This window comes from Monopterus albus, unplaced genomic scaffold (assembly GCF_001952655.1).
Source record: "Monopterus albus unplaced genomic scaffold, M_albus_1.0 scaffold61.1, whole genome shotgun sequence".
NCBI classification, from domain to species: domain Eukaryota; kingdom Metazoa; phylum Chordata; class Actinopteri; order Synbranchiformes; family Synbranchidae; genus Monopterus; species Monopterus albus.
In genome coordinates, this window is record NW_018127941.1 from 39,105 (window position 1) to 57,234 (window position 18,130).

The following is an 18,130-nucleotide window of genomic DNA, read 5'->3' on the forward strand; positions in this document are numbered from 1 at the left end:
GGACACGGTTAAACAGACCCTCTTTCCTCTGCTGTATCACATCCTGCCTCTTTGTTTGGGATGTTGATGCAGAAAAAGTCATAAAGCTCACAGAGTGGACGGGTCCTGACTTCCTGACAGTAGTCTAATCAACCCATGTTTAGTCAGTGGATTGCATTTGGATGCTGTTGTCCACAGAGATCAACTTTTCACATCTGGAATGTTGTTAAAATCATCTGGGTATTGATTTTTGTTCTGTATTCACAGCTCAGGGAGCAGTGTCTAATCAGAGACAGACAGCAGGCATTTATTATTCCGGCTCTCCATACTTCTTTATGGATGCAGGACTGGTATTATACTATGTCATTATACTAACATTAATATTTTTTCAGCAGCAAGAACAGACATATTTGCATCTCTGAACACTTCTGTAATATGCTGCTTTGCTGGAGGGAGCCAGCATTTATCAGTGCACGAGCTACAGAAGCTTTGGAGAGGAGGAGATTCATCTTTTCCAATGTAGACATCAGGTAGAGGCACCAGGCATTTACCACGGTCACATCCAAAAAATGAAAAAACACTCGGATGTAACAAGACTTGTTCCTACATCTGTGGGGATACATTGCCACACATTGGTCAACGAGATCGACCCCACCCATGTGTTGATTGTAAATGGCCACAGAAAAGGGTCTTTGGACCCTGTGCATTGTTTTTTTCCTTCTTGGCCCATCTCTTGGCCACATCTTCAGGGGACTGGCCACTACAGGACGAGGCCATTGTGGATGACTGAGCTGTCGAGCCAACGTGTGACAGTGATGTTTGCATTATCACTGACAACAGAGCAAGTCCCTCTGCCCTCTTCTTTCAGTTGCTGTTCGCTCTTGAGTTTCTGATTTGCTCCCTTCAGCCTATTTGCTCTGTATGTATCTGTGCCATAGATGCCACAGTCGTTCAAGGCCTCAATGAGTGGAATGCTGCAAAAGTAGTTGTCAAAAAAGACCTTATGGTTTTTGCACTTTATGTCATCACAAAGGCGCATCACTACATCTCCAGCCATTCCCAACCAACTGACGCGTTCACGTCTTGCAGAGCCCTGGTACACTTCGAATCTGTACATATAGCCTGAGGTCCCTGCCCTCACCCATACTTTCACTCCCCAGGGTTTGGGCTTTTTTGGTATGTATTGTTTGACAGACAGAAGGCCTCTGAAGGGAATGATTTGCTCATCAGTGGACTGAAATTCTTCAGGGTCTGCTGCTGCCTTGAATGTTTCCTGGAGTGCACTCAGCGCTGGTCTTACTTTGAAGAGCCTATCGGTGTTTGCTGGCTGGCAAGTATAGTTATCCACAAAGAATTTGATCATATCTGTTCACAGACATGGCGTTTGCAATTAATCCAAGACGAAGGCCATCCTCACTAGACCAGTACCTTCATGCCCTAGGGTACCGAATGTACCGCATGACTATGTTAATCACTAAAAGAATCTGCATTTCTTCTATTGTCACAGCCAGATTTTCTCTCCCTTTCTGGAGAGCATGCAAGTTGGTGTTGTGCACTATATCATCAATGAGATCTGCAGTAAACAGATGCCTAAAGAAATCTACTGGATCTCTTCCCTCAACATTTACTTTCCAGTCTCCTAGAAAAAGAGGCAAGTCTCCATCAAAGTAGTTGTCTTGGAATTTCCAGAGCTCAGCTCCTATGTCTCTATTGTTCTCTGGCAGCCACTCATCATCACTGTCACTATAATCATCATCACCGGAGATGGAGGGAATTTCCTGGACTATTCTATAGGCTTCCTTATTCTTTGCTGCACTTGCAGTCTACAAAATATGACAAAATGATAAGTGTTACTCACACAAAATACAACTGCACAAGACTATCCATTTTTAAATGAATACCCTATAAAATACAGCAAAAATATATCGAAATGAAATCAAAATGGTCACAAGAAAAGGTAAAGCAATTACATGACTTGAGTCAGAAATATACTTGACCATGCATGATGTCCACTTCATTGGACACATGGTTAATTGTAATTTACTACTTAAACAAGTTTTTCAAAAATAAAATAATGATATTATTACTTAGATGTTACTGTATATCATCTTTTTTTTTTATCTACGGTTCTTCTGGAATAGAAGGTCTGACAGGATATTCCAGCAGTAGTCAACAAGTGTGGCTTACTGTCGGCCATCTTGGATTCAGAGGAAATTCACTTGCAATTACAACGACTGACCACTGAATAAACCTCAATGGAGTAGGGCAGTAGAGAGCACTCTAGTGACTGATATGCAGTTCCACCATTGAAACCAGGGCATTTAGGAGAAAATGACTTTTGAACAGCTGCCCACTGCAGTGACCACTATGCGCCAGAGGGTTAAATTAGTTTTAGTTCTGCTTTCAGCACAGGCCATGTTTCTCTTTAAAATAATGTTTCCATTTATAGCATACCGGCTTGATGGTCTGTGTTGTCACTTCTAGTGCAAATTTTATGTGAAGGTCTTGTTTTAAAGTCATAAATTTTTAACATTACAGGAGATCAGCCCATATGTGTTGCTTTGTTACAGAATGACATAACCAGGTTGTAAACCTTCCTGTCAAAGTTGCATCCTCATTCTTGAATACAAGCTGGTCAGAACGCTCCGACTTTTATCTCCTCTCTCTAGTTCTGCATGTCTTCCTCTCACTGTGATCTCTTCCACTTCTGGCTCCCTCCCTGAGGGGCCCTCTCTGCGTATTTCAGTCTGCAGGTGCAAACATGAGGAGCTCAGCAGACAACCTGAAGTATGCAGAAAATAGAGTTTGGGAGCTCTGGTGCCTGGTGGATGGGGAGTTAAGTAAGGGAAGGATTTATAAGCAATACACTGAGAACTGAGGCGGTAAACAGAGGGATGGCTTCACTGAAAAAAGAAAAGGGGATGTTGGCCAACAGGAGATGATGGGCTGCCAGGAGCAGTAAATCCTTCCTTACTGCCAGAGCGTGCATAACATTTCAGTTACCCCTCCCTTCCACGGCTGTGCTATTCACACGCTGCTCGTCATGAAGAGGGAAACACCAGCCATAAAGACAGCAGGATTGGCTCATAAATACTAAGCAGAGCCTCCCTGGCCTGCCACCACTAAATGTAGGTAGGAAACAGGGAGGAAAGAAACCTGAGATGAGTGTCCCTATCAGACTAACAAGGCAACCAAAACATTAACCTCACAAATACACTAACATACACTACATAAACATGCATTATAAATGCTTTTATACTTGTATAGTATGTTTCTATGCTTTACAACACACTCAAAGCGCTTTCACACTACTTGGCCATTCACCCATTCACACTCCCAAACACTCACCGGCGTTATCACCAGGAGTTCAGTGTCTTGGTGAAGGACACTTCGACATGTTGACTGGACAAGCCAGGAATCGACCCGTTAATTTTCCGGTTAGGAGAGGCTCTACCTCTTGAGCCATAGTTGCCCCCAAGAGCATGCACATGCATTATTGCCCTTTTTCTTTAAGGGGGTTTTGTGCAGACTGCAGGCCGTTGAGACATTAAGCTGTACTTCTTAATTACAGGATGGACACTTTGCACTGAGGCAGTCAGTGGGTTGTGAGTACAAAATGTTTTATATTCATAAATGTCGTTAAGCTTTACACATTTTTGTAGTAGCTCTTAAAGTGTGTGGGGGTTTGAGTGTCTCTCTTACCTCCAGAAGGTTTTATCAGGCCACTATCCTGCCCAAGTGGGCTGGGTGGCACCACAGTCTGCGGAGGACAGGGTCTGTTCATCAGCCTCTCCGTCTCCCTCCTCATCTCCTCCATCCTATGCTGAAGCCCCGCCAGCTCCCTCTCCAGGCGTTCTTTTTCCCCCTGCAACAGGTTCCGCTCCCCCATGGCCTGATTCAGTGCTTCCTGAAGGTCAGACTGACTTCTGGCTCCAGCCACCTGGGGACCCCCAGAGTACCCTCCAGTCAGTCGGGACACCAGTACCTCCAGCAAGCTGAGTCTGGCCTTCAGGTCCTCCATCTCCGGGCCACCGGTCTGTGGGCAGCTAGACTCGACAGGGCTGGGTACAGTGAAAGTGTACTGGCATCGGCCGCTTTGATCGTTTCCCCTCCACAGAGCAGCTCGGTTCTGGGCATCACCTTGCAGCAGAAGACCACACATACACACAAGCAGGAGGAACATACTGCAGAGTGCCTCCACACAAACAAACCAGAGTTTACTTCTGCTTTGTTTTTCAGCTCAAAATTCCTGTTTTAAAATTACTAATTCCCAAATCCTGGTGAAGACTTAGTTTCTTTCTCCCTCCCTTCCTTTTTTCTCTGAGGTATCTTTTCTTCTTCCTGCTCTTATCAATGTGGCTTCTGTCCTCAGTCTGTAACACTGAGCCCTCTCCAGCAGCTCACAGATATTTATACAATTTGGAGGGGAAGGAAGGAGGGAAGGAGAGAAACAGGAAGAGAGGAGAAGTGAAAGGGAGGGAGGTGGAAGGGAGTAGATTGAGGGGAGAGCAGATCAGAGGCAAAAGGGGAAGGAGAAAAGAGAATATAATAGGGACAAAAACACCTATTTTCATACATTTGAATGTCTCTGAAAAAAGATTTTTCAAGGGAAGAAGAGACACAGGGAGAGAGAAGCTTCAACATGACAGCTTTGTGTCATGTCATGTTTTCAACATTCAGCCACTACAGTGTCTTCATTTATTCATGTCTTATACTTAAAAACATCCTCTGACATGTCTGCCTGCTGCAGTCCCATGTGTCCAAGCTGACACTCAGACCCAGCATGGCAGGGAAAGCTGGGCCTGGTTGGATACAGTTACCTCCGGAGGAGCTGGTGTCCCCTTTCATATTGACTATTGACCCTGACACAGACTTGTTGCCTCAGCTGAGCGTGGCGCTTGTATACGATATGTCAATGTTTTCATGCTTTAAAAGAGTTACATTTAACAACATGGAGCATCAGCCAGGGGCAGTTCATCCCTGGGCTCACTTCTTGTCCACTTAGGTGGATTTTTTCCACTCTGCCTCTTGTACGTTCCCTCCCGTCTCTTTACTGTCACAGTATTACAGACAAGTTGAACCACTGCCTGTGAGGATTACAGGCAGGATGAAAGTTTTGAAAGTGAGACACTTGCTCAGAGATACAGGCAACTAGGCAGGTGTGCAGACATTCACACTTTCCAACTCCAACTCCACACCTCTTACTCCTCATATCCTGTATCGTGGGTTAGGTTTCTTAAAGTCATCCACTGTAAGCCCCTAATAGAGGAACCAAAACATCCTCTCCTGCCAGTCTGGGTGTGCCTGCAGACAGAAAGGATAAAAACATCTCCTAATACACAAAAACAAGGCATAATGTTCTGACTGCGTTAAAGCAAATGCCAACAACACATTTGTGAGACCTGAAAAGTCCAACTAGGACTTTACCACCTTAGATTTCAGTGCAACTGAGCAAAACTCAGGAACCAACCAATGGCACACAGGCTTCTTCACCACACCTACAGTAAGTAGATCAACATTTAAAGCAGTGGTGCAAGTAGTACTCAGATTCTTAAGTAAAAGTGGAAATACCACAGTGTAAAAATACTCTGTAGAGCTGCAAAAAAAAAAAAAAAGTTGCTTAAGTAAAATTACAAAAATATCAGCATCAAAATAAACTTACAAAGTACCAAAAGTAAAAGCACTCATTATGCAAAATAGCACATTACACACAGATATATACTGTATATATATAATCTATTACATTATTGTTATAATTGTCATGGCATTATTATGTACATCACATTTATGTTGCAAATGGCAAAGATGAAGCTACCTTATATGCTTATAATTTGAAGTACTGTGGGAATCAAAAATCTTATTTTTTAAATCTGGTTCTGAAAAGTAACTAGTAACTAAACTTATCAAATAAATGTAGTGGAGTAAAAAGTACAGTATTTGACTCTGAAATGTAGTGAAGTCAGGGTATAAAACAGCAGAAAATATACTCATGTACAAAGAGCTCAAAATTATACTGAAGTACAGTATGCGAGTACATGTGCTTCCACAGAACAGAGCATATGAAATGAAATCTCCCCTCTTCCTCCTCAAAGCTGAACTAATGCCCCTGCTGCGTGCACCAACTACAACTGTGAGCTGGAAGGCCGCTGGCCCTGAATCAAAGGAGAGAAAGATCCCTATGGGCAAATTTCATTTCCTCTCCATCAGAAGGGTTGGCGATGCAGGCCGAGCACAGAACAGAGCTGTCAGGCTGCGTCTGCATCTACCATCCTATGAGGACCTCAGTAACATTTCACAGGCTCCATTCCCTCCAATTTAAGTGCCATCTTGGGATTCCACACTGCCAGTAAAATCACAGACCTCATAAAACAGACGGGTAATAAGACGAGATAAAAGAAAGTTTTGGCTGGAGTGTGAGGAGGGATGGCATTATGATTAGGTTTTCTGTCTTTCTTCCAGTCAGCTTTGTTCCATCAATCCCTCTGTTTCCTCTCAAGTTCTCCCCTTTCTTCCTACTTTTTTCTGATTTGGTTGACCAGTTCAAACCAGATTTATCCAGACAAATGCCCTTTAAAATCACTTTATTTCAGAGCAAAAATCATCAGTATATCTTCCAATGCAGTGCCAGAATATTGTACATCAGTACGGAATCAATATTTACAGCTATAATAAATTACATTAAAAATACTAAAACAACAATGTAGAGTTTTAATGTATTATACAATTAATATAGATATGACACCTATGTTTGCTTCACAGCTCAAGTTTTTTTTACTTCCAACACATAAATGAACCCTCCTTAAACATAATATAACACTACAGTACAGAGAAATTTACTGCCCTCTCATTGGCGACAGGAATGGCAACATTCATTTAAAAAAAAAAAAAAAAACATCACAATGAATGACCAGCAGAAATAAGGACTTCAAATAAGTAAAAATAGATGCAGCGTTAAAACCAAGCTGAACCTCGAGAGAGACAGAAGGTTTAATGCCACTAACAGGAAGGCATGACAGCTGTGACCAAATTGGCCCAGAGCTCAACACAAGCTAGGAGAAAGCAGAGAGGTTTCGAGCACAGAGGATGAGAAGAGGTGGTTTGGTTTGACACGGCCCTGCGGTACAAGCTATTAAGAGGTGGAGGGAATAGAAATTAATTTAGGAAGGCAGAACAATGTTAGAAAACAGGATGTTGATGGCGTTGCTTTTTAATCACTTTTCCAACCGTGTTGATAAGGAAACAAGGAAAAGGTGAAAGACGTTCGACTGCGTGGGTGAACCTCAGATGTTCCCTCATGTTGCCTCCTGCCAGTGAGCACACAAGGAATCATGGGTAGATAACTGAGGTTTCATTCAGTGGGTATTTTCACATCTTTATAAGCTGCAGCAGATTCAGACCAGCTAAACTAAGGGACAGTTGGCACGATTCCCCACCTTTACAGTATCCATCTATCTCTGTGATATAAATTACAGGACCTGAAGTTTTCCCACTGTCAAGGCGAAGCCAGGGCTGTACATGTGTTATGCATCATGGAATGGAGCACTCCTTCACACTGACTAGAGGGCTGAGAGTCAGCGTTTTCTCCAAAACTGCATTAAAATTCTTTCCCTGTGTTCCCTTTCTGTAGCTTAGAATTAAGCCAGGGATCAAACCAAGCTTTAGTACTAATCTCAAAGCAGATTTGAGTGGAAATGCCAACAACAAGATCTGTACTAAGGACAAGTTGAGCCCAGATCCTTGAGGATACATAGGCTGAAACTGTGGGTGTGGGATGCTGGCTGGTGCCCCCTAGCTGGAGTGGAGAACTGTGTGCAGAGGACAGAGAGAGAGGATATCACTTGTGTCCTGGTTAGACACTAGCGGTATCGCAGGATCACTGGAACTGAAAGAAGAGAAAGAATATTTAATAAAACGTTCGGCACATTGTGTCAACTTAACCAGCGCTGATACTCACTAATGATAATGAGCAGGAGAGCAACCACAACCAAGGCAATGATCATCTTCATCTGTGGAAGAAACCACATGCATTAAACATCTGACACGGGGCAGAACACAATACACAAATACACTAATGCAAACAAGCAAGAGATATGTTTAAAGTGTCACACAGATTTGTACAACAGAAAGCCCACCTTCATGTCTCTCCACCACATCCTCCTGTGCAGCTGTTTGGCTCGGCTACTGAAGGCAGATGCATTGTCTGATAGACTCTCTGGAGCATCACATGACCGGAGTGCAGACAAGGACACGCGAGGAAAAACATAAATCAAAAGGAGAGGGGAAAAAAAAAACATTTAGTGGCAAAAGAAACAATGATCTGGTTGTAGTTTTCACTTTAATTTTAATACCGTGACCCACACTGCATTGCTCTGTGTTGTGAGTGTGCTTGAGCTATGCAAGTCTTAGTCTGGTGAAATCACGCCTATGAACGAGTTGTTTTTTTTTTTAATTTTCAGAAAATTCTGTTGGCATGAAATGTTAAACAAGTTGCCAAATCAATACACCGCAGAGCAGAAGCTCCACCTTCCTCCCTTTTGTCTCCAAACTGCTCGCCCACACCGCTTTATGTCTTCTTGTCAGCTGGATGTTCTACACATGCCAACAGCACTCTACGCCTCTGAGCCCCTGTCCCTCTTCAGAGTATTTGTCTGTCAGGTGTCTGCAATATCCACATGCTTGTTAACAACCTGTTGCTACTCCATAGACAAGACAAGGCATCTGAGAAGATGCTTGTTAATTTTGTGGAAGTTTACAAGTGGACTACTGGAAGGTCAGAGAGCAAACTGCAGCGTATCAGAGAGTTCACATAAAGACAGCTACTATAAACAACACACACTGTAAAGACACGCAAACAGCCACACAAACGTCCACAGGCCCATAAATACAGAAAACACACACAAACAATGTGTTCCAGATGTGATCGTTTTGGTCGGCTTGTCCACATGACATAAGCAGTAATACAACATCTGTGTGCACTACAGACAGGCAACGGACCGGAGCACATAGGCCTCATCCCTACCTCAGCAGAGACCTGTTCATGTTTGATCAAAGCCTCATATGTGTGTAAGGCTGTGTTACGGAGTTAAGCTAAACATGTTTCACACAGCTCCCTGATACACACTGGGTGAAAAAGAGAGAGAGAGAGAGTGGAGCTGTGTATGAATAAAAGTGAGAGACTGGTCAAAAGCAGTCAACATACACTCTTTGGTGTTTTACCTACTTTACTTACATGCAAGCAGCGACTGTTTCAGAACATCAGTACCTGGGGCCCTGCTGCACCAGAGTCTGTAAAGGTTGTTTAAACTACAGACGTCCTGATCAAGACATACTGCACAGGATCAATATCGCCCAGAATAAGCCAGTCCATTTCCAAACCATATGTAGAAGCTGTCTACACTGCCTGTGTGCGGGCCATCACTCACACTTAGGAAAGTAGCCACGACCTGAAGGCTATTTTTAGTTTCAAGTCTGTTTTTTTTAAGCTATGTGTGTAAAATGATCCACAGAATCCACCAATGTGCAAGTTACCAGTGGAAATAAAAGATCAAAACAAATGAATCAGACTGACAAAAAACACTCCCTTTTAGAGTTTCTGCTTTCTACATCAACAAACCACACATGTTTTTTGCACATGAAGACACAAAGACACTCTCTTTCCCAGTGTGACCCACCCGACTTGTCCTGCAGGTCGTCGAGACGTTCGCCCCTCTCAATCACCTTGGAGATGTTCTCCTGCATTACATCAATCACCTCGTCGACTTGTGACTGCACCCTGAGGACACAAGTCGGTGTGAGACACAAAATCCTACATAACAGACGTGAATCATTAAAGATGAAAAGGCAGAATTTTGTCAAGGATTCTTCTTTTGGTAACCTAGTGCGGCTCAAAGCACCTGTTTTTCTCTATAACCAGCTTTGTCCAGCTGGCAAGCAATAAAATGCCTGCAGATGGTTTCCAGCCTCACTGTGACCTGTCTGCAGCTGCTGAGTATCTGGTGAATTGCGCTCAAATCCTTGTTTTGTTCACACTTATCATACCCGAGCATGGCATGATCAGAGCAGATTACCCTTCATTACTACAGTGCCTATAAAAAGTGTTCACCGCCTTGGATGTTTTACCCTTTTATTGATTTTATAAATGGTCAATATAATTTGGCTTCTGACAAAACTGCACATTACTTCTTTACTTCTGTTCTCAGCCTTATATTGTTTACTTGCCGACTGCTGCCTTACATAAGGACATGTACATACGCATTGAGAGCCGCTGTACCAGAGTCAAATTCCTCATTTGTCTAACACACCTGGCCAATAAAGCTGATTCTGATTTAATGTCAAAGTGAAAACAGGTTATTACAATTAAATAAAAATATGTAATGGGAAATAAGTGATATATACATATAAGTGCATAAATATTCACCCCCTTCAAGTCAGTATTTAGTAGATGCACCTTTGGCTGCACACAGCACTGAGTCTGTGTGGATACGTCTCAGTCTTGCACATCTGGACACTGTAATTTCACTCCATTCTTTGTTGCGCAACCTGGCAGAACTTGAGCATGTTTGCAAGGATCAAGCGTAAACAGCCCTTTTCAAGTCCAGCAACAAATTCTCCATTGGATAGAGGTCTAGGCTTTGACCGGACCCGGACCCCGGACCCCCCCCCCCCCAAACAAGGCAGGGCCCACACCAGGGGGGGGGGGGAAAGAGGAAATTATCAGCCTTGTAGTTGATGGCATCTGGTTTTATGTGTTCATGGTGACAAACTAAGGTATGAAGGAAGCATGGAGAAACAAGTCCGGGTGCCAGACTGTCTCAACAATCTGTTCTCAGGCCGTCTCTGACCAGAGATTAATGTGGAAACATATCGCAGACATCCTGGGAAGGTTTCACAATAATCTGCGCATGACGGGCTCTTATACAATTCAATACGAACCGCCGCTTCTGGTAAACATGACGAGCCACAGTTACATAACACCAGCACCAAAATGCAAGGGTACTGGTAGTACAGCTCTGACCTCTGGCTATTAGCCGCAATGAGGCATGTGTTAGTACTTACTGCTTGAGTTTGTTGTTCTGAGGTCCAAACCTGGGTCCCGAGGGCCCTCTCCTGGAAAACAGACATCGATGAAGCAATGGTCAACACTAAAAACATATTTTGCTGTTAATTTTGCATTTTTAAGTTTGTGTAGTACGAGTTCACAATAATTTTAAATATTACTGCTTCCAGCATCTGGTTAAGCAGAACTCTGCTGTTTAAACTTATCTCTGAAAAAAAAAATATCCTCATAAAAACTCACAGAAAGAAGTCTTCCTCTTCGTCAGAGTCCTCTTCCAGCAGGTTCCTCTGTAAAAGAGAAAAAGATTAGAGGTCAGATGAGGGTAAGCTCTCTGTCTTGACCAACAACTGTCTCCTAATTTGAGGAAATCCCATGAGAGAAGCTCGAACCACCAGGACTTGGAGGCAGTGAAAAAGGCAAGTGCTTCCCCTACAGAAGGAAAGCTTTTCTACTGGTGAGTGCCAGTACTGGGACTAGGAATCACCAAATATTTAGACTTTTTTTTGACAGTTCTGGCTGCCTGATAACTCTGGGATGGGAAATGATGACAATGCAAAGCAGACATTTCTTGCACAACTCTGACAAGATGCACAGACGAGGAAAAAACACACTGGAAAAGCAAAAATTCCATGTGTATCCTGATGAAGGCTACACGCTAAAACGCACTGGTGTTGACATTAAAAGTTGCTCTATAAACTGCAAGTGTTGTCAGGCTTTGTCTTTGTCTTTTTGTTTTTTCTCAATCTACACACAATACTCTGCAATGACAAAATGAAAACAGGTTTTTGGAGAAAGAAAGTCACTTTTGGCTTTTCCCGTTTAGGGGTCGCCACAGCAAATAGTCACACCGACGACTCGCATGTTGACATTTGGCACGTGTTTTACGCCGGATGCCCTTCCTGACGCAACCCTGACTCAAACCCAGGCCCGCAGCGGCGAGAGCGCTGCGCCTTAACCACTAGCCTACCAGGAACTAAAACTGATTAAACATAAAAGACTGAAATTTCCCATTTCTATACACACACACACACACACACACACACACACACACACACACACACACACACACACACACACACACATATATGTCTTTATTTAGACCCTTTCTTATTACGTTTGCAGTTGAATTCTGGTGCATCCTACTCCTATTAATAGTCCTGGAGATGCTTCTACAGCTTGGTTAAAGTCCACCTGGGGCTAATTTAATTCATCGAACATAATCAGGAAAGGCACACACCCGTCTGCATGAGGTTTCATAGTTGATGGTGTATATCAGATAGGGATGGACGATACCAACATTTTTTTCTTTCGATGCGATACCATTAGTTTATAGTACTTTTTCCATCGATACCGATACTTTTTGCCCCTTAAAGGAAATTTACTCCCATTAATAACATTCTAGAAATAAAACTGTCAGTATTTTCTGATATATACAGTACAAGCATATGGACGTTTGTCAACTAAATGAAAGAGTGGTGAACATGGCTTCATCCAAGATTCGCATAGCTCAGTTGCAGATTGGGGTAGTTTAATAAAATAATGGTTCGTTATATTTTTAAATCACTTACAACACATCAACTGTCACTTGTACCTGGATATTCTTTGCCTTTCACAAAACTCTCCTGCAATGTCTTCTGACGGACAGCAGGTGGTGCAGGGGACTTTGAGGCTTGCTGGTTGTCTTCGTGGCGATGTTCAGCCTATTTAAAAGTGTCAGGGTGTGCTATCTTTAAATGCTTAAAGAGGTTGCTAGTGTTGCTGCTATGTGGCACCACTTTGTTGTAGACGGAGAACATGGCATTACCTCTGGTCGTGGGGGGAAAATAGCACCACACTACGCTTCTTTTTCTCTCTCAGCCATTCATACTGCCGCGCCACGGTGCTGCTGATTGAGCGCACTCTGAGGCAGTGCTTAACTGAGGCTGCGCAGTAAGCCTTCGTCTCTGGTCTTTAGCGGGGGCTGCGCAGTAAGCTTTCGTCTCTGACATCTGGTTGGCTGCCATAATCATGTGACACGGAAGACCATCTAAAATACACTTGGGCTGGTTTTCACACATAAATTTAATACCTAAAACTCTCAAAAGTGAAAAATTACACTTTTTGTAATAGCACAGTGGTATCGCGATACTTAAAAAAGTATCGACTCCAAAATATCGACCGACGGGTATCGAAGTATTGATACCAGATTATCGATACGCCCATCCCTAATGTCAGAGTGACAACAAAGCTATGAGGTGGAGAGAGCTGTCCACTCACCAGCAAGACAGGACTGCATCAAGACACAGATCTTGGGAAGGATACAAGAACATTTCTACAGCACTGAAAGTGCCCAAGAGCACAGCAGCGTCCACCAACAGTCTTCACAGATCTGGCCGCCCAGCCAAACTGAGTAATCAGGGACAAAGAGCCTTGGTCAGACAGAACCAAGGGTCACTATAAATGAAATCCAGAGTTCCTTTCTGGAGATGGGGGAACCTTACAGAAGGACAACCTTCTGCACAGCACTCCACCAATCAGGCCTCTATGGTAGACTGGCCAGAAGGACGCCATTCCTCACTAAAAGGCCTATGACAGCCTGCTGGGAGTTTTGGCACCTGAGGGAGTCTCAGACCATAAAAAGCAAAATCCTCTGGTCAGATGAAACTATTTGGCCACAATTCCCAATAGTGTGTGTGGAGAAAACCAGGCACTGAGCATCATTTCACTAATACCATCCCTATAATCAAACACGATGGTGGCAGCAAGAGGCTGTGGGGATGGTTTTCTGCATCTGTGACTGGGAGACTAGTCAGGGGTGAGGGAAGAATGGATGCTGAAAAATATAGAGCAGTTCAGAATGAAAACCTTCTACAGAGTGTCTCAGATCTCAGGTTGGGGCGAAGGTTTACATTTCAACAAGACAACAACCAGAAGCAGATTGCCAAGAAGACACAGGAGTGGCTTCAGGAAAACTCTGGGAACCCAATGGAGCATCCCTGGAGAGACCTGAAAATGGCTGTGCACAAACACTCCCCATCCAACCTGGCTGATCTTGAACAATCCTAACAATAAGAATAGAAGAAAATTCCAAAAGAAAAGTGTGGCAAGCTTGTAGCTTCATTCTCAAGAAGACTGAGGCTGTCATTGCTGCCAAATGGTTTGAATATTTATGTAAATAGGATATTTCAGTCTTTTATTTTTAGTACATTTAAAAAATACTGTTTTCATTTTGTCATTGTGTGTCTGTCTAGGAGATACCTATGAAGGCCACATACCTAAGACACATTTCTAGTGGGGTGACAGTTGTGTGATTGATGAGGGGGAAATGAATTGAATCCATTATAAGACGAGGCTGATCTATAACAAAATGTAGAAAACTTGAAAAGGCCTGAAAACTTTCTGTACCCATTGTAACTCCTTGAATCCCCGACCTTCTTCAAAAGGTCCACTCCACTTTGTTCTTTTCTTTACTTCAATTCCCCAATCATTAGTTTGGGGAATAAAGTACCTTATGACGACATACATTCAGTGCATCCAATTAATTATTTTTACACTTAATTTTTACAATAACCCCCACCCTGGCATCTTTCTACATTCATTTTGGGGGCGGCTGTGGCTCAGGAGGTAGAGCGGGTCGTTTCCTAACCAGAGGATTAGTGGTTCGATTCCTGGCTTGTCCAGTCAACATGTCAAAGTGTCCTTGAGCAAGACACTGAACCCCCGGTTGCTCCCAGTGATAACACCAGTGTGTGAATGTGAGTGTTTGTGAGTGCGAATGGGTGAATGGCCAAATAGTCTGAAAGCGCTTTGAGTGAGCTGTAAAGCATAGAAAGGCGCTATACAAGTATAAGACCATTTACTTTACCTGTTGATTTCTCAATTGTCTCACTTTATACACCATTTCAATCATCTAACCCCAGCTTTCTGATGACAGTGATAAACAAGATGTCTCCAAACACCACCTCTCCCTTCCTCTGTATCTCACCCTCTCACTGCGAATGGATCCCGTGACCTCATCATCATTCAGGTGTCGTTTAAACTTGGGCGGCATGTTGTCTTCAGGCTGCTCCTCCCGATCTGGCTCCCTCTGTATGACAGGAGGAAAACAAGAGAGATCAGTAAGGGTCTGCAGCACTGTGAGAGAGCTTGAACATAAACAGTCAGACACCTCACTGAGCCGCACGCTGCAGGAGAAAGTAATGAAATACTGGTAGCAAGTAATTTGAATTGCAGGCATAACCACAGCTGGTTCCTGCCTTGGAGCAGAAAATGGAGAATAAAGGACAAAGTTTATGAGCAGAGTGAAATTCTAAATTTACACATTACTCATTACTATAAAATTCACTTTCTATGTAATGAATGCAGAAATAAAGACAGGTCATGGTCAAACACCAACACTTCCCATTAAACAGGCTGACTCTGTTATTAGTCACAAAGCTGATTTCTTTTGCAGTCTGCTTTTCACCAGGAGCAATTGAAGAAAGTGGTTTTGCCATTATACCAGTTGTCCACAAATGGAGACATATGAAAAAAATCCTAATATTGCCGATGAGTCAGTCTCAGCAGCTATGACAGGAAATGCCATTGTTGCTCTGCCTTTGGGTGAAAAACTTCACAATGTCAGATGTGGAAAACATGCTGTTTTTCTCCCCTGAACCTAGGTGAGGTGGGTGTTAAAGGTTACACAACAGTATGACAAAACACAACAGTGCCTCAACAAAGCGCCTCTGTGGCACTGAACTAAACACCAGGTGATGCTCATTCCCAGATGCATTCATGAGGGGAAACACAGCACACGCTAACCATACACACACAAACCACTTCTCTCAACCCAACAATACAGCTTATACCATTGAATCCAGTTGAGCCTGACGGTGTGGTTTCTCAACAGCGTCCTTTTCTGGCACTGCAAAACACCTTTCAGTGGCTACAAGTAAAGAGGAGGTTTCCAGTAGAGAGGAGATGAGACCAGTGGACAGGGCTCTATTTGAAGCAGTGACAGCATGAAGAGACAGAGAAAGAGAAGGAGCCAGGTCTAACATGTTAGGGTCACAGAAGGAAGACTTGAGAAATCTAGTCTGTTTCAGGAGAAAAAATGTAAAGTTACAATCCATAAAAGGTCAGTACAGGATTCATACCAAACTGGTACTTTACAGCACAAAACATTACAGATACTGTAATCTCTGGGTTTGGGCAAAGTAAGTGAAGATATTGCATCATGAAAGTCAAAAGAGAGGAATGCGGAATATTTATGATGACAATGTATGGATTTCGACTTTAGCAAACTATTCGATTTTTAAATGGGGAGGTATATGGTGCTGTCTTTAGTGAGTTGACTGAAGCTAGTACTGCTTTTTATTGATGTATTATTTAAGGACAAAACAAGGACTCGTTAGAAGAATAAGTACTGAAAATGAAACATTCATCTGTGTAGCTCAAGTGTTATTATCACAGCCGTTGTCAACTAGCCGGCGAAGCTGGTTGTTAGCCTAAATTTCAGAAAATCACATACAGAATAATATCATTGTCTACTACATCTAAACAATTACGCCTATATTACTACACCAGAACAATTAATGTCAAATATAAACGTCAACATAACTAGCTACTGGCTAATTTAGCGGTTTCAGACAGACATATTTAGCTGCCCTGCTAATCTTAGCTAAGCTAAGGATGCTAACGTGGCCAACTACCTGCTGTTTCCGACAAGATCCGAACTTCGATGATGGCGAACACAGACAAGGAGAGAATCAGGTATTGGCGTAGGGTTATCTCGGTTTCAAATTACATCAGGGATTTGACTGGTTCATTTCAATCACTGTCCAGACGATGAGATGTGATTATCATCGTGGATGCTAGCGGAGCGCTTCTCTTTCCTCCGTCTGAATCAGCTGACGAGGAAATGACCACAAACAGCTGGAGAAGAGAAACCGTTGCAGGCATTTACATTTACTTTGTCGCCTTTTATATTATTTGTGCAGCAAATATTCAGTCTCCCATTAGAAATATGCAACTCTTTAGCACTACTTTGAATAGCATAAATACATATTTACACTTTACAACTGACTTGAACGTTTCGATTTATGCTACTTTTTGCTTCTACTTGTTGCACATCACTGCATCATGTCACAAGAAAATAATGTACTTTTTACTGCAGTGAATTTACTTGGCAGCTATAGTTACCGCCTTTTACATATAACAATATAACCAGCTATAAACAAATCATATTTATTTAATTGTTTAACATAATTGTTATAAATTAACCAATCTAACAGTAGCCTTTATAGTAAACTAATCATCTCAACCAAGCAAAAGAGTACTGTAATACTCAGGGGCTATATGTGTTTAATGTATAAATACCAGAGTCAAATTCCTCGTGTGTACGACACACCTGGCCAGTAAAGCAGATTCTGATATGTTAAGTACTTTAAGTGCATATAGGCTAATACTTTAATCATAATTAGAGTAATTATAGGAGTAGCCTAATATTTGAACTACAGAACCTTTACCTACAATTAAATAAGTATTTTACATTGTTGTGCATAGTGTTGTTTGTCATACATTAGTGTTACAAATACATATACTTGTGCTTATGTTGTACATCAGAATACAGACCGTATTGCGGCTTCAGGGAAAGTAAAGGGAGGTGGTGTGTGTGTTTTTATCAATAACTCATGGTGTGGAGATGTACGGACTGTTTATAAGCACTGTTCGCCAGAAGTGGAGTTTTTATTGCTGAAATGCTGGCCCTGCTATCTAGCAAGAGGGCATAGTGCTGTGTTTTTAGCTGCTGTGTATGTTAGCCCAAGAACTAATCCCTCTGTGGCTCTCAGCAAACTCCACGATGTCATCAGCGCATTAGAGACAGCTCACCCTGATGCTGTTTTTATCATGGCGGGTGACTCTAACCAGTGCAATTTACGGACTGTACTTCCAAAATATTACCGGCATGTGAACATTCCCACCCGGGGCAAGAACACTCTGGATCATGTTTACAGTAACATATGGAGTGCATACAGGGCTGCACCCCACCCCCACCTCAGACCACATTTCTTTGTTCCTGTATCCAGCTTACAGACAAAGACTAAAACAAACAAACCCTGTCACCAAACAAAT

General features: G+C 42.7%; 2 protein-coding genes across 3 annotated transcripts in view; both read right to left on the bottom strand.

The window, feature by feature from the left end:
- myoc (myocilin) overlaps positions 1-5,490 on the bottom strand; it is a 9,392-nt gene extending 3,902 nt beyond the window's left edge. The window contains exon 1 of the mRNA XM_020603331.1: positions 3,682-5,490. Coding sequence (XP_020458987.1) covers positions 3,682-4,162 — 481 coding nt within the window. The 5' untranslated portion in view covers positions 4,163-5,490. The remainder of the gene's footprint in view (positions 1-3,681) is intronic.
- A 990-nt stretch (positions 5,491-6,480) lies between these two features.
- vamp4 (vesicle-associated membrane protein 4) lies at positions 6,481-16,958 on the bottom strand. Of its 2 annotated transcripts, XM_020603563.1 has the most exons (9): positions 16,708-16,957; positions 15,865-15,997; positions 15,000-15,101; positions 11,276-11,322; positions 11,035-11,085; positions 9,651-9,751; positions 8,112-8,191; positions 7,934-7,985; positions 6,481-7,861 (listed from the first exon to the last, which is right to left on the bottom strand). In XM_020603563.1, exons 2-9 carry the CDS (start codon positions 15,865-15,867, stop codon positions 7,836-7,838), a joined length of 462 nt encoding a protein of 153 aa, XP_020459219.1. In that variant the 5' UTR covers positions 15,868-15,997; positions 16,708-16,957; the 3' UTR covers positions 6,481-7,835. The 2 variants fall into 2 exon arrangements, with proteins under 2 accessions (XP_020459219.1, XP_020459220.1); XM_020603564.1 differs by lacking the exon at positions 15,865-15,997 and having other exon boundaries at positions 16,708-16,958.
- Positions 16,959-18,130: the final 1,172 nt, after the last annotated feature.

Bases quoted from the DNA above. Each gene is read 5' to 3' on its own strand.
- vamp4 (XM_020603563.1), bottom strand. The intron at 11,086-11,275 runs GTGAGTTTTTAT...TCTGTTTTCCAG, and splicing joins GAAGAGGAAGACTTCTTTCT to GAGAGGGCCCTCGGGACCCA. The intron at 9,752-11,034 runs GTAAGTACTAAC...TTGTGTCCTCAG, and splicing joins CAGAACAACAAACTCAAGCA to GGTGCAGTCACAAGTCGACG.